The sequence below is a fragment of the Porites lutea genome, chromosome 11 (assembly GCF_958299795.1).
Source record: "Porites lutea chromosome 11, jaPorLute2.1, whole genome shotgun sequence".
Lineage (NCBI taxonomy): Eukaryota > Metazoa > Cnidaria > Anthozoa > Scleractinia > Poritidae > Porites > Porites lutea.
Genome location: NC_133211.1, coordinates 7,772,431 through 7,795,276, shown reverse-complemented (window position 1 = coordinate 7,795,276; position 22,846 = coordinate 7,772,431). Strand labels below are relative to the sequence as shown.

Here is a 22,846-nt window from a genome sequence, read left to right as displayed (position 1 = left end):
ACCACCTTTGGGACTGAAGTGTCCATGTTAGACAGGTATACGACATGCCTTGCACCTTGCACCCTTGCACCTATCCCGTAGTCATGACGACCGTTGGGGCGCCACGGACATAGCAACCCTTTCCCTCCATTTGATTTTGTTTTCAGCTTCTCTTAGGGTGTTGTAAAACCTCAACCCCAATCGCAACCCTGTCCACTCATGAGTACGCCATACATGAGTAAAAAAAAAAAGAACAGCAGATACCACTCTAGGTGTCCGTTTTCAGGAGCTGTCTGCCTTGTAGAGAGTCAAAGATTATCACTGAACAACAGCAAGAACCAACTTTAGGTGTCCATTTTAGGGAGGTGTCTGCCGTGTAGAGAGTAAAAGAAAATGACTGCGGAAGAACGACAGGGACTAACTCTAGCTGTTCGGTTTAGAGAGGTGTTCGCCTTATAGAGAGTTAAAGTCTAGGTTTACATTCTAGGGATAGGGAGGCGTATTCCTAATCGAGTTGTCTATTTAGACAGAATTGTCTTTACTTAATATTGTAAAATATTATCAAATGTTTTGGTCTTTTGTGAAATTGCCTCATGCTGTATGTAGTTTCACTTGTGGTAGATAAATAACTTTCGCTAAGCTATCTAGACGTGTGAGTTTTTGTGTGGGAAAACGTTCTCGTTTTCAGAATTCTAGGGTATTCAGCAGCATAGGACCTAACCAAGAAACTGAACCCTGCAGATCATCGATAGTACATAACGCCTCTTTTCATGTTATGCCACCAAACATTACGCATTCTGATCACTTTTGATGTTATTTTACAGGCTGTTTAATTTTGCGGAGAATGTAAAGAGAGAATCAGTCACATTTGATGGTGATGATTACTCGGAACCTATTCCAACAGATCTATTTATACTAAAGTCAACTACAACCCCACCACCTGTTGGTAATTTGGGTAAGTGCTCAACACTCGGCAGTCAGATGCGGAAACTTTAGGCCTAGAGAGGATTAGACGTAGGATTACTGGCATTTTGTAATAATACCACTTACACCTTCTTAATTGCTATAGCACTTGCAAAATTATTCGTAAATGCAAGCCAAAAGCACAGCTTCATGTCAAACGAAAATGTGTCTCAAGCAGTATTTCAAAGTTACAAACTACAAAAATGAACTTTGAACAAATGTAAGCCTAACAAGTTTTGAAAAAGTACAATAGGACAATTGCACGATGACGTCATTTTACTACAACTACCAGAATCCTTGAGTTTGTTGTTTTTCTTGTGCAAATTAAGGCTATTGTTCTTTAATCCTCAGCGGGATTGACAAATTTAAATAACAAAGCAAAACCGAAATGAATTCTGGTAGTTTTAGTCAAATATCGTTATCGTGCAATTGTCCTATTGCAATCCGTTTCAGTCTTCTTCAAGTTTGTCCATGCGTTTCTCCTTTTGTATTTGCAGTGTTATTTATACCGTCTATATTCATGTTCTGAGCAGTTATTTTATACATTTCTGGGAAACTGCGCATCTACCCCTCCCCTAAGCCAACATTTTGCCTTAATTGAGAAGTAATTGTTAATAGGGATCTTAAGCAACGACGACGGAGACGGCAACGAGGACGGCAAAAAAGCAATAGGTTTAGATTGGCCAAACAACAACCTTTCACCCTTTTTTGTACATTTCTTTGCCGTCGATGCACGACTACAACGTGAACACAAGACAAAAACTTTCTTTTTCTTTTCCTGAACTTTGATACAGTCTTTTAGAATTCAACTACAAAAAAAATTTGCCAACATTTGCGAATTAAACGAGATGGAATAAGCGCGATAAAGTTTGAGGCAACGCGAATTCACTTTTTAGGTGACGTTTTGGTAGCCGTCGCCGTCGTTGTTGCTTAAGCTCCTTAATTTTGGCTTAGGGGGAGGGGTAGGTGCGCAGTTTCCCAGAAATTTATAATGACCCTGGTGGCAGCTCCCACTGACACAGCTCCTTTAGCATTGATAGTGGCTTGGTATTATGCTCTCAGTTAGCCAGTGGGATCTAGTAATTATATTCTGTGCCATCTTCTAGGTCAGTCACCAAACTGTTGAAACTGAATTTGTCGGATTGCAAGAATACTTCATTAGCACTTCAGCACGGTGCTTGAAACTTAATAAAACACGAACCTCGAACGATTGAAAAATAGCTAGCCCCGTTTGTTCTTCTAACAATCCTTGGGTTTTTGGATATTTTTCTTGAATTATTTTGTCTTTTATCATGAGTTATGCGCCAAGTTTGACAGTGAGGAGCGTTTTTGAGGGATGCACACGTCTACCGAAAGTGAGACCTTCTTTCTTTGAATATTCTTTGACGCTACCAAGTTTGTGTTGACAGGTGTCTCTTCTCTTAAAGAAACGTTTTGCCCGAAACCTTTGGACAAAACCACTGCTCATTAATGCAAAATGATTACCTCCGGTTTGAGATACGTTGCTCATAAACGCCTCTTTAGTTTTGCTTACCGTCAGTGGCTGAGACAGGACTACAATGTGTTTTTTTTGTCAGGTTCCTCCACGACAAGTCCAGCACCAAGTACTCCTTCCGAGACTACCAAACCACCTAGCACAACTGAGGAATCCACTACGCTTCCCCCGACAACAACATCTGAACCTGTGACATCTGCCCCCACAACTACCTCTGAACCCACCACCACCCCACCCCCTACGACTACGTCGGAGGCTACTACTACTCTACCGCCTACGACTACCTCGGAGCCTACTACCACCCCACCCCCCACAACTACTCCGGAGCCTACCACCATCCCTCCCCCCACAACTACCCCGGAGCCTACTACCACTCCTCCCCCCACAACTACCCCGCAGCCTACGACCACTCCTCCCCCCACAACTACTTCGGAGCCTACTACCTCTCCTGTCCCAACAACAACCTCTGAACCTATGACCACCCCATTGCCGACATGTCCCATGCCAGACGATCCAGCTGAGCTCGAAGACGTTTTAGGATTTGGCCTCGACCTCAATAGTCATGCGCTCTACAGAATCAAAAGAAAAACGACGCTCTTCAAGTTGATTTCGTCCAAGTAAGTTGTATCTAGTTCGAAACCAGTGATGTTTACTTTTGCTCAAACCTCCCGATTGAAAATTTAGCGTCAAAAATTCTGATGTTTCGATTAAAGAAATAGCAGTTGATTTGACTACACTATGTAGCTGATTAGAATTAACAAACAGGCTAAATCGAGAACCGATTTTTTTCGGAAAGTTTTTCGGACGAAAAATTCGATTTTCCGATTTCAATTTCCGGTGTTCCCTCGCAAACCCAAGACTCTATCACATGTTTAATTTCACATGTTAAAAGTACCTCTATTGATTTCTAATTGTACTGTGCACTAGTACGCATGTCTATAACATTAAGGCTTTTCCTTTGAGAATCATTGGGTGGTTCCTCCATAAAAAGGACTGCGACCCTGCTAATTTTCATGACAGGTACTTGAAGAGAGTTTCACTTTCCATCATATATAACTACCAACTGTAGGTAAACTGACATTAAGCTTGTCCTGCTTTGACAAGAATTATCACAGGGGATCCTTACAAACTGTGTGGCCGTTACTCTATTCATAGTTGATAAGAAATGTGTGACGGGAATGTCGATAGGCTAACAATATTCGAGGGAAAAACGAATGTAACTACGATGAGTAAACTGAGGAAGGAAAACCAAGCTCGAGCCTTACGTACTGAAGAATTATCAAAATTTAAAATAGTTTGCAATTCCTTTCATATATTTCAACCTGGCCTGCCTGACGGCCTGCCTAGATTAGAAACTTCCACATGCAGGCCAGGAAATTATAAGACGTTTTTCGTTAAAACTTGACGTTGAGGTTAAACTGATTATAATTGTACAACATAAGACCGCATAAATCGCCAACATTCTCCGATTGTGTTCTAAGGAACGACAGTAGCCAATGATTTATTTGATTATGTTAGCCAACATTTATTCCAGGCTGTTCTAGCCACAGCACAGCTAATACCCTGCCTCGTACCCAGACGTCTCTCTCGCGCGCGCAAAGGAAGGCGGGAAGGAGACAAGGGGCTTCGCCTGCCGTCTGTGCCCTTTCCATGGTCGCTTGCGGCTTATCACCAGTCGCTCGCCTCTACCTTGCGAAAAACGAAGCGCCTGAGGAGGAGGCAGGCTAATACCAATATAGCTCTCTAGCCTCAAAACAAGCGTGTTATCCGTCTCATTTTACTTAGTTTATTTGTGGACTTGAGGTAAACGAAAAAGTCCAACTGAGGGCTCAAACCGGGATATCGAGGCGTCTGTATGAAGGGCTCTCCGCTTAATAGATCGTCTGTTTGGAGAGCTTCAACTAATACTCCAAAAAAAATAAACGATCGAAGAAAATGGCTGGAAGAACGTCGTGGCCATAGACAAACAGCACGAAGGTAACTCTTTACGCAACTGATTCCTGACTCATATGATCAAGGTAGCGAGCTAATGGGCATGCGCATGCCAAAAGACCGCGAACCTCTGGCGCTGAGGATGTTCTCAGTTTTTAACTCCTTTAAATTGCATTTAAATGCATTTAACTCGATTGTACGTGTTCATTTGCTAATTTTTGCAGGACAGAATTGAAATTCAGTTTCCGTGCCTCCAACCCAAATGGCATCATGTTATACACCGCCGATGAACGATCGCAGACTGACTTCATAGAGTGTCATTTAGAAGGGAGTAAAGTCACCTGTAGCTTCAATGCGGGAGGAGGTACCTTGAAGCTTATTACCCCGGACGCGACCTACAGCGATGGAAAGTGGCACACGGTATGTACTACGATACGTACCACAACACATCATGGATCAATTGAGGTTTCCGGGTAACTGACCACCTACCCCTCCCCTAAGCTAACATTAACACTTATGTCTGGGGCACTTAACTTTTCATGTATGGAAAATCCAATTCAAGTTTGTCCCCCTCCCGCCTGGACAGTGCTGGGTCTTAAAAGTGAATACCTTTTATGTATGTCTTTCACAGGTTGTGCACCTCAACTTTGATCGGAGGTGGGGGTGCGAGAGAAACCCTAGTAAGGCCCTGCTTATGACTGTGTATTGGTGGTTAGCTGCAAATTTGATTAAAAATTACGTAGAAGGGGGGAAGTGTCCCAGAACCTTTTAGCCAGGATTGTAGCAAGCTAATGTATTGTATCTCGTACCGGAAATGCCCTTAGATGGTTAACATCAGACAGGCAGGCTTGGGATCCATTTTCGGGGTCAGGGGCTCGATGTAATTAAGATAAGAGTTACGCGATCTTGCAATATTGCGGTCTGTAGCAGCAGCTTGAAGACATGACAGTTGTGCTGAGCATAGTGGATCTACTGAGCAGGAGAAAAGACTTCGCGAGGAGATGCGCTTGAAACACAATTTTACAACCTTGAAACCAAGACTATCCCTTCACGTGACTTTCACGTGCGCACTCTGTCTCTCTCTCTTTGTGCACGTGCATTTTTTTTGGCCTCGCCGAAACGGCGGAATTTATTTTTGAATCAACAGCGTTTAATTCGCAATTTTTCTTCTCTGAACAAAGAAGGGTTACGCAGGAAATCAGCGGTATTTCCTGTTCTTCTTTTTTCATGTGTTACAACACAGTCAAACCGCTCTCTCTGTTGACACCTCCTTATAACAAACAGTTCCTCTGTAAGGACACTTACGTCACAAAGCAGAGTGTCTGCATTATACAGCTATGATCATTATATAAGTGTTCGAATTATCGAGGTGTGCGCATTATAGAGGCGTCCTTATCATAGAGGTGCCCATTTTACAACGGAGAGGTAGGGCCGCATAAAGATTTTCAGCACTAAGAGAACTGTCCGTAATGTGGAAGTGTCCGTAAGGAGATATGGGTGCTTACCATTTACACAAACCACCCGGGTGGAAATCTTGTGCATAAATATAAAACTATCAAATTTGACGTGGTGGTAGAACGACCCGCTACAAAGTATATCTAAATCAGCTGAACAGGCTAAAAGTAGTAGAAAAACTGCGTCGCCCCAAATCACAGCCTATAATTTCTGATGCTTCCCGAACGGAATGGCGAAACCATTTGATTTTCCATGGTAAGTAACCGTGGACACCTATATAATGGGGAAACTGGACTTTGTCCCTTTGTTGTCCTCATTTAAGAGTTTTCACTTTATGGTCACTTGCTCAACACTTTCGTTGAGGTTGGCAGACAAGAGGGGTCATATCGTAGCGACGTGCTACAGCGACAAAATTGCGTGCCGCACACACACGGGGACGTCAGTTTTCTAGGACTTGTAGCCGGGGCACAATCCGTAAACAAGCGGGGATATTTTTGTTGTTTTAGTTTGCTAGTGCATCAACACAAATAATTTTGAGCCTTGTTTCTCATTACCTCAGCCATTGATCTCGGCAATGAGTGACAAGGCTCAGAATTCATATGCACCTATTCTATTGGGCCATGTTTTCATTTGAGGGTTCATGAAGACCTTACAACATTTTGCACCCTTGACACACCCCATTGTCGCCATTGTCACGTGTACAAATTTGCTTCAAGTTCAGAAACTCTTTATGGCCACAAAGAAAGTAATCTGTTGTGAATATGGATTATTCAGTCAATGACACAGGTGATTTGAAAAATGTCTGAGTTCTACTAACAAGAGTTAAACCTGTGGCCAACTGTTTACTAGTCCACCATCCACCATGCGCTACCTCTTGCGTTTCATCAGCTCCTTAATAGCGCTCTTGATTTCTTAGGTGTGGCTTTCCAGGCAGAGAGTCGATGGAACGCTCTATGTAGATGGCATAGAAGTGGATTCAGGCAAAGCGACTGGCTCACCCACCTACATAAACGCACTTGAGAGGCTCTTCTTAGGAGGGGTTCCCGAGGAATTTGACGCCAAACGAGTTCCGGTCAGTGGAATTGCAGTCTCTTTATTCGATACACCTTGTGGGTACTAATCCGGTCGGCTGGGGTTGTACGTGATCCCAAATGAGTTCCGGAACTTCATTGATGTTCTAGACTGCGTGCAGTCTCTCTTTTTCTCCTGATTTTTGTCTCGTGCCGTCCGTCACGCGCGTGATCATTTTCATGTCTTGCGCGTTTCGCTAGACGGACTAAGAAAAAAAAGAGAGACTGCTGCTTGTAGGGTATTGATGTTCCCACCAATAGCGTTGCCCCAACGTTCAATATATAAGCGCAACATACCTAATTTACAATCCCTTGATTCCCTATGAAGAATTGCTAGCCCTTAAAACGCCAACTTTGCATTCTTTTTAAGGTGGTAGATTAGCTTAAACAATTCACTTGTTAAATCAAAATTTTGTTTTACTCCCCTAACCCCTTCCCCCTCCCATCGCCACGCCCCGCACCCACCGCAGCACTGCAATTCCTTAGAAACTAACCCCTCAAATCACTTTAGACTGGTTCAAAAAACAGTTTCCCAGGATGCATCACGAACGTGACAGTGGATGACGAGAAGATCAATACTCCAGTAACTAACCTGTATAAGGCGCAGAACTGTTACCGCGACAGCCCTGAATCAGGAGTCAGCTTTAAGAATGGAGGAGGTTACCTCAAAGTCGGTGAGTTGACTTCAGCTTTTTGACGAGCTGCGAGGATTTGCCTAATTCCATTGACACTGCGGAAAAGAATGGTTTTATGGGGTCATGTTACGGCCACGTTGCTGTTTTAGGTCAGTTACGTGGACAAGTCATACAAAAAGAGAGGCGTAGGGGAAGAAGCGTATTTCCGAGGAGGATTATAACCGGAAAAGAAAAAGCATTTCAAAATAAGCTATAGCAGGGCTGATCGAGAAACCTTTTGCTTTTACTGGTTTTAAATTAAGCTTCAAAACGACGTAATCGAATTCAGTTTAGTGATCTTAACCAAAGGCGTTTTTGAGCGACGCACGCCAACCGGAAAAGAGACCTTTTCTCTTTTAATATGCCTGGAGGCTACCACATTTGTAACGTTAAGTGTCTCTACTCTTTTAGAGACGATTTGGCGGAAGGTTTGGGCAAGACCATTGCTCTCGAATGCAAAAAGTCCGCTTCCGGTAGACGTTCGTCGCTTAAAAACTTTTTTTTAAGCTCACTTTTAATACATTTAGAGGAGGGCTTTTTTTAGGGGGGGGGGGGGGGTGGGGGAGGTTACTATCAAATGTACTGTTTACTGGTAGTTGGACCTATAACCTGGGGGGAGGGGCTTATAAGTTTTGTCAGTTTTTGGTACTTCGTTCCTTTCTTGTACCTGACGTGTTTGCGTTTTTTGCCAGCCGATAAATACTCAGTTGGACAAAGACAAGAAATTTCGCTTGAAATCAAGCCGACATCCCACACAGGACTCCTGTTGTCGTCTTGGAATGCAAAAGGAGACTACGTTGTCCTAGAGATGTCCAATGGAAATGTAAGTAACGTTCTTGGTCGCTGTGATGCCTTCAACTTGAACTGGTCCAAGTTATGGTGTAAAGTTAACCCGTCAAAGGTCGGATCAATTATACGTGTCTGGGAAACTGCCCACCTACCCCTCCCCTTACCTAACATTAATACTTACTTCACACTTAGGGCAAAATGATGACTTCGGGGAGGGGTAGGTGGGCAGTTTCTTGGAATGTTCCAAGAGTGACCTAGCCTGTGTACAGACCTCTCCTCCTCTCATTTTTCCTGAGGGGAGGGGGGTCTGTACACAGGTTAAGAGTGACCAACATCAGTTTTTTCCTTTAGATGTCAGTCCATAATCAAGAGAAATGTTGATCAGTATTGATATAATAATAGGCCACTTCCGAGTTCCAAAAACCCTCACTTTCAAAATGAGGCCAAGAGCACAACCTCGCTTGTGAAAATGAGTTTAATTTGCATAAGAATGAAAAATCATTTCCATATCAAAGGCTGCGCACTTAACCTCGTTTTGATACAGAGGCCCGAGAAAACTCGGAAATTGCCTATCGCCAAAGGGGAAGTGCTTTCATCTTTCATCAAATTTTCTTAACTTAACCCATAAGATCAATTTGGTGAACTGAATGTGTATTTGGTTATTGGGGCTTAAAGGGATGATAGTTGTGGTGTCGTTTGATGCATTTTTCTCGCACGTTAAGGTTCTACAAAACAACCAATCGGTAGAGTAGCTATGAAATTTCCGGCGTAAAACTCACACGCAGAGAAGAAAAGTGTGGATGCTTTAAAGTCGTGCGTTATATATGGGCCATTTACACACTCTAGTTTGTTACTGAGTTTTCAGAAGTTCGCTCAGCTTGTGAAAGTCGAACATTAGAGGGTTGCGTTGCCAAATTAAGCGATGAATGTGAAGAATTTATGACATTGTCACAGCTTCAAGACAATTATGTCTTCTAGGTGTCATAATTCAGAGACAAGATGACTTTCGTTTCGCCTTGTAAAACAATTTCTGCAAATTGCCGTTATTCGTTTCATCAGCAAGCAGTGAAAAACAATTAGAGGATAGTATTAAGTTTATTGCTGCCAAAGTAAACGCTCAGAGAGAAAAGCATCGTCTTGCATATCTTGTACCATTGACGTCATTCAGTTTACTCACATACCGCAAACGTCTTCCAAATTTGAACAACGTTAGTGGGTTATAATTGGTTATGAAGAATAACCTGGGGATTTGAGCCTATCAGAATCTGAGAACTATTTTGAATGAATAATTAAGTGTTTTTATTGATGGTTTTAGATCATATTCCGTGCAGAAAACGGTGGCGGCCAGCTGGTAGCGCAGCACAGTGTCAACGACCCTCTTCAATTCTGTGATGGGGAGTGGCATAAGATACAAGTGTGGAAAAGAAACAATATTGTGCAAATACAAGTAGATGAAAACCCTTCTTACGAAAGCGTGCCACTCGGAGCCCAGACCAGTGCTGATATCTATGATCCACTGTATGTCGGAGGACTGCCTGGTACAGTGAAAAATCCTTTTATCTTCCTAAAAAACATAAAACTGTAAATTTCTGAAAGTAAGCCCCTACTTTTGTAAGCTCCTCCAAATAAAACCTGTAGTCCAGAACATTCTTTACCACTGGGCAACTGGGCCTCCTTTAATTCAAAAAGTGGAACAATGTATTCCGTTTTCGCTCTCTATAAGACGGTCACCTCGTTAAAACGGAGGCCTAGTGTTGGTCCCTGCTGTTCTCCAGTCATATCCTCTGACTCTCTATGAGGCAGACACCTCCCTAAAATGGACACCTATAGTTGGTCCCTTTGGTTTTTCATTCATTTTCATTGATCAGGGGCGGATCTAGGGGGAGGGTGCAGGGGGTGCGCACCCCTCCCTGAGATGACCTGCGGTTTTCTAATGCAACTGGTATTCTCCAAAAAAAAAACTATGTGGTTTATTGGTGTTGAAGTAGAGCAAGAGACAAGTGCACCCCCTCCTAAAAAAAATCCTGGATCCGCCCCTGTTGATTCTCTTTAAAGACCGACACCTCCTTAAAATGGACACCTAGAGTTAGTCCCTGCTGTTTTTCAGTCATTTTCTTTGACTCTCTATGAGGCAGTCACCTCCCTGGAATGGACACCTAGAGTTGGTCCCTTTCGTTTTTCATTCATTTTCATTGATTCTCTTTAAAGACCGACACCTGCTTAAAATGGACACCTAGAATTGGTCCCTTACGTTCTTCAGTCATTTTCATTGTCTCTGTAAGACTGACACCTCCCTAAAATGGACACCTAGATCTGGTCCCCATTGTTCTTTCTTTTGCTTATTTATAAGCCAGACACCTCTTTAGGGTGGACTCTTGTTTCTAGTCCTAGCGTTGTATGTACAGTTTCTTGTTTTTCAAGCAGTATTGCCTACTAAACGATTGTATTTTGTTTTGTAGTGGTCGAAGCTGCCAAGGGTGTTACAGTAACAGAAAGTTATACAGGATGTGTGCGTAACTTGATTTCCAAGAAACCTGGCGGAGACCCTCAGACTCTGTACCTTGCTAATCCGCTGATGATGGGTGGTAATTTGTATCTTGGTGGATGTCCTTACAAGTGATCAAATTTGTCTTTAGATATCTGTCAATAGAAAGATATAAGGGATGTTTTGCACTTTCTAAGCAGCCTTAATAGCATTTTTATTTTGTAGCTTATAAGTAACGTAATTTTGTAATAAAATGCAGTTTTAATATCAGCGTTGTCTTGTTGTGTTGTACTTTCCTTGTCCATTCAACTTGTATTTCACCCTTCTAAGGGCAAGCCAAGTCAGGTTTTATTTCACTTTCCAATGAAAATACAGAGGCTAATTTTAAAGATAATAATATATTATCGTAATCTATATAACTAAACACGGTACACCCCTCAACACCACCATACAGCTCTACACAAGACCATACATCACCATAAAAGCGTGTACAACACCATACACTCCTATGCATCACTATGCGTGTCTTATCCACACCTTACACCCCTGGTATACATTTCTTTAAACCTTTACACATTACCATACACCTCTAATCTCAAGTATTCCATAAACCCAGGCCAACTACCAAGAAAAACGTGCTACTGAGTTCCTCATGTCAGAGCTACTCTCTGTTAATGAGACACTACATCGGTTTTAACACCACAGAAACCTGCACTGTCACCTATTTCTGCTGCTGCATGTGAAGTGTCAAATCTGCATTCATTGCCACTGCCCACTCAACTGAATGGTTAAGTGCAAAATGATACTAGGTTTAATAATACCCTTAATTTATTTGACTTTAACTGGAGCCACTTTGTAAATTGATAAGTTTCAAGTCTCTGTTGTTGCTCAAAGTGAAATTTAGGTTCAAATGATTTAATTTCACCTAGCCTTACTTTGAATTCATTCTCAAGTTCCTTTGATTTCTAACTATTCCTAGTTATTCTTGATCACGAATAATAAGGACCAAGAGATTAATTTTGAACTGAGGATAATAAAGTTGCCATCTAAATAGGGGAAATGCCCAACATTAGCAAAATTAATTTACATTGGGTCTAGAATGTTAAAAAGTCAAAATTCAAGTTCATGTATTTTATTTTTGACATGGATATGAAAGTGTTTGAGTATGCATGGTATTTTTTTTATATTGGAACCACTCTAAAAGAAATTTAATTTCACCCCTCAAGTACAATTTTTAAATTGTTTGAAAATGATTATCATCAATCAGGAGACTACAGTGTTGTTAGTATTCACCAGAAAGGGATGGCTTTGTGCAGTCAATTGTAACAACTGAAAGGCCTAACATTGTTTATCATAAACAACATCAATACTAGTCCTAACAAGAGAATTCACCATTTTTTTTATTATAAAATATTTTTCAACTTCTTTAGGAACATCAAGTTTATTGAAAGAGTACCACCAATTGTTATAGGGGCAGCAGCAAAGCCAATTCCCTCTCTCCTTGAGATTATGGATCAGCAGCAGAGAGAAATATCTACAAACGAAGGCCTAGATGTGCTTCCTGTTGGATATGAAAGGTTACTCAATGAGAAGAGCACACAAAGAAAAGGAACGCCAGTTCTCCCCTCTCCAAAGCTCAATCCTTCACGGGTTAGAAAGGTCGGCACACCTGGTCCTTTTGAAAATTCAATTAACCACACCCAGCAGATAACTGGTACAATTACACCAAAAACTAGTAGGACTGACTGTTCTCTTCAAGAAGTTAACAAAGCTGCAGAGGATATCATTACCTCTTTGTCAGAAAAGGGTAAATTTGTTTCCCTCGAGGAGGTAAAAGCCACACTCTGCAAGGAATTTGGAAAGTCGAATTTCAGAGCATTTGGATTTTGAAAAGACAATGCTATTCCTTTCCTTCATGAACTTATCCAATTGCAAGCTAAAGTGAGTACACTGTAACTGCTCAGATTCATTCCCAGGCATCTCGGAGCTGGAGACCCATACCTATACCTAATTATTTTTCACCTAAACAGCGTTTTACTAGATCATTTTCTAATGATTCATTATTACTTTTATAGTTTCTTTCCAAGGAAAATAAGGGACTGGAACTCTCTACCAAGTGGCATTCGTACCAGTACAAATTTTTCATTATGTAAAGATCACTGTTTCTCAGCTGTTAGAAATGATTGATGGCTGTCATTTAGTTATCTTTTTTATCATTATTTATCTTATTCATTTGTATATATATATATATTATATTTAGTAAGAAATAATTTTATTTTTTATTTTTTATTTCTATTTTCATTTCATTTTTATTCTATTATTGTACTTCTGATATTGTAATTTATTTAATTTATATTGACTTGATGCGAAAGCGTTGTCCATCAGATCTTCCATCTCTGCCTAACATAACAACCATTCAGATCCTAAAACATTTGGAGAAGTACATGACTCACGAGGATTTGTGGCGTAAGAAAGTAAATTTGAAGCTTTTTGTTGATTATCTATGTGAACAGTATAACTGTGATACTCCATGTGAACTCGGGGTCCGAATACAGAGTTGGACTGGCAATTTCGGTATGTTACGGGGGCACTTAACGACTGTTTTCTTTAAAATATCTGTTCGGAGAAGTAAACGCTGCCTATAATTTTCTTTTGCTTGAGGACGGCTAATAATTTCTAGATGAACGTTCCATTCATGTGCAATTTTCGAAGCTCATCTAATAAATTCCCTACGATTTTCTGAAGTTGAATTTTCCATATTTTTCTACCCACGTTACACTTTTCTTCTTAGAAAAAGAAGACCTAAAATTCACGAAAACGCTTGCTACGCAGGCTATCACTTTCGTAAAATGTTAAATTACACGTAAAATTTTCGGAAAAATAGTACTGAAGCCTTTGTAATTTCGAAAAGACTTAAGTTCCCCTCGGATGACCGAACAGATAAAAATTTTGTAGCGCCGCTTAGAATGCATTTCTAAAGATCTAAATGTACTCTGGATAGCCTAAAAAGTGTTTTCAACGTATTTTGAAGGAAACCTGATCAAACCAACACAAAACATAGTGCTTAATTTATTTAATATCACATATCAAAACCAAGAAGCATGTCGAAAATGCCACACGTAATGGAGTATTTCTTTATCTTTTATAGCTTTTTGTTTTGGAAAAGGAACTTTTCCATTGAAAACTTTCGGGTTTACAGTTTTTTTCTCAATTAACCAGTCCTCTCAGTTTAAGCCATAGCGCGTAAATAAAAACGTTTATATTTACTCACATACTAAGCGTTCTGTAGGCAAGTAGTTGTTACTTGTTAGAGAATTCAAATATGAAAATTAAAAGTAACGTTATTTGAAGTTTCCGATGTATCCAAACACTCAAAAACTTAACATTTTTCCACTCTTGATAATCATGTTGGATACATCGAAACATCCAATAACGTTACTTTTAATTTTCCTATTTGCAATAGATGTTAAAATTGCTACATGGTGGTTTGCTTCTTTTGCTGATAGGTGATAAAAAGTGCCAAAAAAATGTGAGAGAAAGATGGAAAACTATTAGAGAAGAGGTCTTGGAGGAAATGGATAAGGAGATCAAGAGAAACATGCGAAAAATCCAAAAGGATTTTTTAGGACAAGAACTTGGTGATCTGAGGAGCTGTGTGATGAAATTTCTTGATATGTCTCCTGTTGACGCCCTTAACGAGATATTTCAGTGCTCCATTCAACTATTTTCAATCAAACATCAGAAGAAAATTTCAGAATTCTTAACCATCATTACAAAAGATTCCTTCGGAAGGCAGTTATTTCAGCTGGCTCTTGCTATGAGCTGCAAGCGTCTCCTTGGTGATGCTTTTGAACAACTAGTGGCAAATGAAGTACAGAAACGAGTCCCCAGCGCTGTGGTTGAATGCCTTAATGAAACACCCACCCGTCCCAGTGAAGGTTTGTTGAATTGAACCTTGATTATTATGAAGCAAAGAACTCATAGCACCCAAAAACTGGCAAAACTTTGAATGTTGTAGGTGATAAGAATTATTGTGCTGTGAATGTGCTTTTGCCTCGTTACGTATAAGAAGCGCACTTCTTGTAGATTTTAGATTGTTAAGTTGTAGTTAAAGTTAACCTACTGAATCTAAACAGTTGCGATATAATTTAAATAGGCTCTATTTGGTGATGTTTTAGTACAGTCTAATCTCAGTATTATTTCAGTAATGGTCCAGATAAGAAGGCAAAAGCCAAAACGCAATGAGCACTTCCGAATGCAAAAAGGTGCTAACTTTACTCACTGTGCCTACAATGGTTCTGATTGATTTAAACATCAAATTTTACGAAATCTTCGCAAAGCAGCATGTTTATTAATCCCTTTTTCTCTATTCAACTTCTTTCTAACAAAATCTCGTTTACGTCTAAGTAACACAGAAATCCTATGTGCGGAATATGTAAAATTGCAAACTTTTCTTGGCTGTTGTTTCCAACTCTTAGGATTGGTCGAAATCTTTTAACACAAGAAACACCCTTAAAAGTGAAGTTTAAATACATTTTATTTTGTAAACTGCCTTTTGGAAGGTTTATGCATTCTCTGCGTAAAAATGAAAACATTTCTATATGAGGAAAGCGTATTGCGCCACAACAAAAGAAATTGCTTCCCTTCTCACCCGAATAGGATTTTAGGACCTTTATGAAGGTTTGGTATCTGTTGTATTGAATGTGAAATTTTTCTCGTCATAGCTGAGTTTATCTTTTTACCTAGTCATTAATCCATTTCTTTGCCCTCTTTTTCACTGTAATGAAACAATGCACTGAATTGTTCTTCTTTACTCTACGTATAGTGTAATTTGATTTGCTGTATGCTTACTTCCACTCTTCTTTATGTCCCATAGTCAACTTTAAAGATATATTCCAGGGCCGTAGCTAGGGGGGCATTATCGCGAGTGCCGAAGGGACGAACCTTGTAGGGGTTTTAGGGGTATCCTCCCCCAGAACATTTTCAAATTTGGAGGCTCCGAAACGCTATTTTCAGCACTTGTCATGAGATGTCTCCGAAAAATCGACCTCGAATATGAAAATGGCAAACAGTTGAGAGTCACTATAATCAAAATAACTTTGGTATAAGAAAAATAAATCCATCCACAGACTTGATTTGTCTGGCTCAACAGGTCCGGGGGTGGAGGGCAGCTGCCCCCCTTACCTCCCGCTAGCTACGGCTCCGCATTCGCTTGATAATGAATATAAGATGATACCATAAGGTCGACTTTTAACGCTCTTAATTACCTGTTTCTATTTCACTAAATCATTGTTGATCAGAAGTCAATTTTTAGTTAGTTTTTTCAGTACCTTTCATTTTCTTTATCTCCCTACCCCCTAGATTACTTCGCTACCTGCTACGCCAGGTCAATGTACCTCAAACTATACCTAACCAATGAAATGTTGTCTTGTCTTGTCGTCTCTAAGTAAGCCAAAAAGAATGTTTCTTTGTGTTAGACATTTGTGGGACCATGTTCGAAATAGAGATGTCTAACTGAAGGGCTGAAAATGATGTTCATTTTTATTTATTTATTTTTTTTGAAAAAGGCAAAGTCGTTGAAGAAGTAAAACAGTGGATCGTTAAAGCTGACCTTACAAGACTGGCACGCATTGAAGGAAATGTTGTCAGCAAATTTCTCGAGGGATTTTCAAACGTTCCAACGTGAATTTAAAACAATTCTCATGCAAAGTTTGAAGGGAGAGGGAGTAATGGAACGTATCATGGGACAATAAAGTGGCCAGTGCTCGGATCTTTTTTGTTTTATCCAATCAAAATTGGAAAATCTTAAAAGACTTAGACACGATAAGTAAAATACCCAATAGCAAGGATTAGCACTGTTGGTTAGGGCCTGGCCTTCTGTACGGATGGCTTCTTTTCGTGTAGCTTCAAGTAGCTTTAATGAGCGCACCGTCGACGTATGGTCTATCAGAGGACTGTTACGAGTTACCGACGTACAAAATTTGGAGCAGTACTTTTTTTGACCTTTTGCCTTTAACCTCAACGTGTCAAAAATAGTTCTATCAATTTTTAGCACAGAGTAACACAATTTGTGATCTGGGCAGTTTTTCTTTTATGTTTTTATGTTCGTAATTTTTTTTAGGAGATCATCGAAAGGAGTCCTTGCACATACTACGGCATCAACAAAGTAACAGATCTTGAATGTGGCTCCTTTTCAAACATTCTGAAAAAAGCTAAAGATCGAAAGAAGGATTTGCCGCGATCAACCACTCCATTAGTGGTATATGAAGCACCCTATATATGTCAAAACTCTGGTGCTAGCGCTGGTACAGAGGAACATAACAGCAGTGTTCTTGGTTATATGAGCAAAGAAGACGCAATAGCTGCAATTAGCAGCACTCCGCTGTTGCAAGATGTGGCGCTGTGGACTCACTGGGACGAAGTGTATGGCGGTGATGTGTCCAAACTTGGTGACTTAAAGTCGTTTTTGGAAAATGAAGAAATCCTTATAAACGCTGGCAGGTCATCCACGGGTCTCGTCCATGGGCCGGCTCTTGCTGTGATGGAAAGTTCACCAGGAGTACTGTTACGTGTAACTACCGAAACATACATCTACCGACATCTTCAGAGACTGCGCAAGTCGTGGTGATCCAGTTGGAGCCGTTGGTCATCTGTTTCTATGGTGATGATGAATGGTGGTGTTGCTAACACTCCTGTTGCGCTCTTGTCAAATCACGTGCAATCTGCACTAGCAGCAATGGCGTCCCATTATCGCTGCTGTGATTTTGTTCTCCAGTGTTTAGTGTGAATGCCTCGCAGACTAGCACAGGCTGTTGGAATGAAGGTGAGGCAATATACATTTAGTATTTATTACTGACTTTAACAACATAATATTGTTTAAGCAAATGGATTAAGAAAGCAGGGGTAATTAAAAAGCGTGTCTTAACATATTTCCTTATGGGGATCTAAAAGATATTTACAAGACATCGTGTTGATTCTTTATTAATTTTAGTTCTAGCTGGAACAAAAAGCAGCCACATCAATTCTCTCCTTCTGAACATTACACCGTAATCCTTATCACAACCCAGCAGTTAAACATATTTCTTTATTTACTGTTACTGGGCAATGACCGTTAACAAGAGGGTCAGAGTGTAAGATTTTTTTTTCTCACCTAAGGAAGTGCGTGGGTGGCCTCTCTAACTCTTCAAAGCTTCTCAATCTTTATCTGCCTTGCAACTTAATTTTTTAATCACCTGGCTTTTTTGTTCTATTTTTTTTTCCAGGTTTTTTAAGAGCCCTTGAATAAGTTAGTTGGCTCAACCGAGCCTCCTTTGCTTCTTCTATCGAACTGTTCGACCCAGATTCAGCGCAGCCGACTTCATCAACTGGGATTTGCTTTACGCATAAGTCAATGGGTTGAAAATTTTCATGAACAGGTCTCTGGGGAAGACGTTAATTCAGTCAAGTTCAAGAACAAAAGAGGCCGATTGCTGTGGTCAAACCTGTACCATCGTCTACTGAACAGACCAATCAGCTACTGCTACCTGTAGCAGAGGTTAGTAAGAAAATAAACAAGGTGTCCAACAGATCCTCATTTCATGATTCCTCTGACGTTCACTGCCTTTACAACCTGTCCTATTTGTATCGTCTCAGTGTTGCAAGCGACTGGTTTGGAAACAAGTACAAAGCGGTACCATTGGAAAAATATAGCCGGGAGTCAAGATCCAAATTGCCCAGAATTTCAATTTCGGCTAACAAATACTATTCTTTCTCGTCCAAGTGAAAGGGAGTTTATTATAAAGCACAGGACTGAAGTACTGTTTTTGTTCTTACAACGTCACAGGGTTTTCTACCTGCCCGGCAAAATGTTAACGATATAACAGTTCTCTCCGAAGAAGCAAGCATTAAAGTTGACGATGAAGAAGATGGTGTGTAGATGTATTGTCTTTCTTTTTTTTTTCCCCGTGTCTCTCTGTGCAACTGTTCTTTGACTCCTTCGCTAAGGTAAGGGTCACTCGAACCTCCCCGTGTAACAACTACCTGTCGAAAAGGACCACCTTTACAACACATCAAAATATTACAGTTAAGCACTGGAACCTCTCGTAAGCAATCACATCTACTCTCTTGACATGTGATCTACGTTAACCGTATGTATGACACAACTCAGAGTATACCAGGCACGTTTAAGGATAACAGGATACTGCTTGCATTGTAACTAAGAAAAAACATGAAAAAAATCTAGCGGGAGGTTCGATTGTTTAATCTATGCGTGAACACTTTACGTAAACGGAAAACACAGAGTCCGTCAGGAGGGTCTGTCCACGATGGAGTTAGAAGTTGCTTATATTGTGCTGCGCAGTAATGTTCTTGAGTTAATATAACTTTATACCCAATGCTCTAAAGTCTTTTACGAGTATAGATTAAGAATTCTGCAAGTCACTCAATATCTAAACTCAAACTACTTTGATTTTTCTAGCTGTAATTGTGAACGTTGACACGAGTTTGGAACAATCACCATCTGTTGCACTTGGCACTGAAAATGAAGACGAGTGCAGGGCAGTAATCGAGCAGATTCGCCGAGAAGAGTTTGGAATTGGTCTTGAACTTGGAGAAGTGGAATCCAAACTTAGGGGTGCAAGGGTGGCGCAGTGGTGTGAGCACTCTTCTCCCACCAATGTGGCCCGGGTTCGAATCCTGGCGTTGACGCCATATGTGGGTTGAGTTTGTTGTTGGTTCTCTCCCTTGCTCCGAGAGGTTTTTCTCCGGGTACTCCGGTTTTCCCCTCTCCTTAAAAACCAACACTTTCAAATTCCAATTCGATCTGGAACGCACGGACATGTTTCAACGAGTTCTTATGAACTCCTTAGTGCTCCGTGGGTAAACAAATTACAATTTACAATTTTTCAATTTTTTTTTTCCAGCGACAAAGGGAGCGAGAAGGGCGTGGTTTACATCGTCTCTCGACCGAGCTTTACTCAAGAGACACAAACTTTGTTTTGGAGCTTGTACAAAATGCAGATGATAATTCCTATCCTGAAAACATCTCTGATACGGGATACCCGTCCCTTGTATTTGTTCTCGAGCGAGATAAGATCGTGGTCCTAAACAACGAAGTTGGATTCATGGAGAACAATATTCGAGCGTTGTGTGATGTTGGAAGAAGTACGATAGGGGCTCATAGCTATGGATACATAGGTGTGTTGTTTTTTTATTTGAAAGGAAAAATACCACAGCTTAAGTTTATCCTTAAAATAAATAGTTCTAAAGGAAATTTTTTTTGATATGTTTAATAACACACAGTTTGTAAAACTTCCAACTCTCCTGGTGTCTCAAACGCGGTAAGATGCCTCTACTTTTTGATTAAACTAAACGCAATTTAATGAAGCAAAACCTCCATGTTTCTCGGTAGGGCAAAAAGGCATCGGATTTAAATCAGTATTTCGAGTCAGTGATTGTCCAGAGATCCATTCCAATGGTTTTCACATTCGTTTTGACGCTAAGAGTGGTTCTATTGGATACATACTTCCGCAATGGATTGAACAGGGATGCGAAGAAAAGCAGAAGTGTGATGACAGAGTTGAAAATAGGCCGGACAGCCATCTCCATGACGATACTGACGCTGTAACAACTGAGTATGCCAGGTACACTCATTTTAATTTCCTCTTTCGTCAAAGTCGCATTCATCTCGTTTACCTCGTGTTTTCTTTTCTTTTTTTTTTCGGAAATTAGATGGTCTACTTGCATTGTCCTTCCATTGAAAGACCATCATCAATCATTGGTTTGCCACTCGAAAGTAAAATTCATATCTTCGCGCCACGGTGTAATATCCTCTATATCTTTCTTACCTTGTTTACCAATTTATAGCATGGAATTATGGAATTGTTATTGCATCACCATTACTTCTTATCTATCTAGTTGAATTTCTTTTTCTCTTAAATGTGTAAAACGGTGGTAAAGAAAGTTTCACTTGTTCTTTTGAAACGTCGCTTTGTGGCCGTAGAAATGTTTATGTACGTTAACTTACGTATTCGTTATTCGTTACATGCATTGTATTCTTTCTGTAAGGTATTTCCTGGACTCTTATCGACGAATCATACTTAGACTCATGTACAGGATCTAAAGCTCGTATCATTGACTGGAAAGCTTTCCTCTCTGAGCTTGCAGTTCAACATTGTCTTGCCATTAAAAGGAAGCAAGCGAAACTTCACAGAAACAACATGGTGAGATTCCTGTTACACCCGGTTAAAACTAAAGAGATATTAAGAGGATATCTTTTGTCTCATCTTTTAAGAGCGACGGTCAGGAAAAATCGAGCAAAATCTTAATTTCTATCAGGTAGATAAGAAACGTGACGTAGATTGTTCGCGCCAAAAGCGTTTTATTTTTTGGAAAAGTTAGAAGATCGGTTTTTGATGTCTGAGTCTCCAAATTGCCCAATTTTTAACCTGAAATTCGCTAACATCAAATTTCTTCGCGTTCGCAAACAAAGCTGCATGGAGAAATTTGGACACCTTCAATGAACAGAACGATTGTTTTTCTTTCACTAGAAGATACTTGCAGGGCAATTGCGAGGCTCGTCGTACTGAAATAATTCGAAAATGAGGGATGGGTTTTAATGATAACAATAACTTATTTCGTTACTCGTTTTCGACGGCAATATGTAACAAGTGGTACATCTTCAAACTCTCTTCGTGCTATTTTAAATCACTCATTTAGACATTCATCTAAAAATACCTGGGAATTGGTTTGGATTGTTGAAGGAAATCTCTGTAAGACGCCGCTAAGTTCAGAAAGTTTCATGGTAGGCCAGCGGTAATTGTGTAAACACTTCAAATTTCGAAACGCACAAAAGTAGATATTTGAACCGTAAAGGTTCGTTTTTTGTACTTCTTATAGGTTTCCCCATTGCAAAGTTGCTTTAGGTAAAAAGGTCAAACTGGGTCAATTTTAGCCATTTTGAATCACTGAACTCAACCAGCAGGCGACTCTGCGTGACAATCTGTTCCCTGACTGCACCTTACATGACGTACGTACACCTGTATTTGAATTGACGCAGACACCGAGTCGGTGCCTTCAAAATGACAGTCACGGAGTCACGGTAGTAACGCAACGCAATTCTTGGAAACTTAACATTTCTACGCCGACAGTGTTTTGAAGAAGAAAAATTAAACGCGCTAGCGTTATGGTACTGACTTTTTGTAGAGAAATAAGGCCTTCGACAACGGTAATTCGCTAAGGATGACGGATAAAGAAGATATTTTGCTTTGTTATATTTCGAAACGAAATAAGCCTTTAAATAAGTTATTTTAGTCACGCTTCACTATATTTGTCGGACTTGGATGCTTCCATTTGGAGGCTGCCTGCCAAGCCAGTTCTCAGGTATGTTTTATATGAATGTCTAAATGTGTGATAAAGCGAGAGCTAAGAAAATTTGGAGTGATACCACACGAAGAATAATTCCGCTGAAAGCAACTACTATTAGTTATGCCAGTTCAACGAGTCTCGCTAATGCTTTGAAAGTATCTTCTAGTGAAGAAAAAAGTTGATGGAAAACGTCCAAATTTCTCCTTGTGGTTTTGTTGGCGAACGCGAGGAGGGTTGATGCTAGCAAATTTCCTTATTTATATAAATGATATATCTAGCAGCTCTGATAAATTGATGTTCTACTTATTTGCTGATAATACCAATTTGTTATATGCTGACAAAAATCTCAAATCGCTTGAATCTATATTTAATGAAAAAATTTCTAGGGTTTATAATTGGCTAATCGCAAATAAATTATCGCTAAATATAAAGAAATCTAACTTTGTCGTTTCTAGACCAAGACAAAAAAAGTTAAATCACCAAGTCAACTTGAAAGTATTTGACCATCATAACAACTCGTACATTTCTTTAGAATGCAACAATCATGTCAAATATCTAGGTGTGCTTATTAGTCTCGCTTGCGTAAGCAGCGAGACTCATAATCTGCAATGCGTTTTTCTTCGTATTCAGGACACAAAAGGGAAGTCATTGTGCCAGGCAT

At 40.2% G+C, this 22,846-nt stretch overlaps 1 protein-coding gene across 1 annotated transcript in view; it reads left to right on the top strand.

The window, feature by feature from the left end:
* LOC140951832 (laminin subunit alpha-like) overlaps positions 1 to 22,846 on the top strand; it is an 86,688-nt gene that overhangs the window by 42,440 nt on the left and 21,402 nt on the right. Inside the window, exons 45-46 of the mRNA XM_073401184.1 lie at positions 804 to 934; positions 2,520 to 3,054. Coding sequence (XP_073257285.1) covers positions 804 to 934; positions 2,520 to 3,054 — 666 coding nt within the window. The remainder of the gene's footprint in view (positions 1 to 803; positions 935 to 2,519; positions 3,055 to 22,846) is intronic.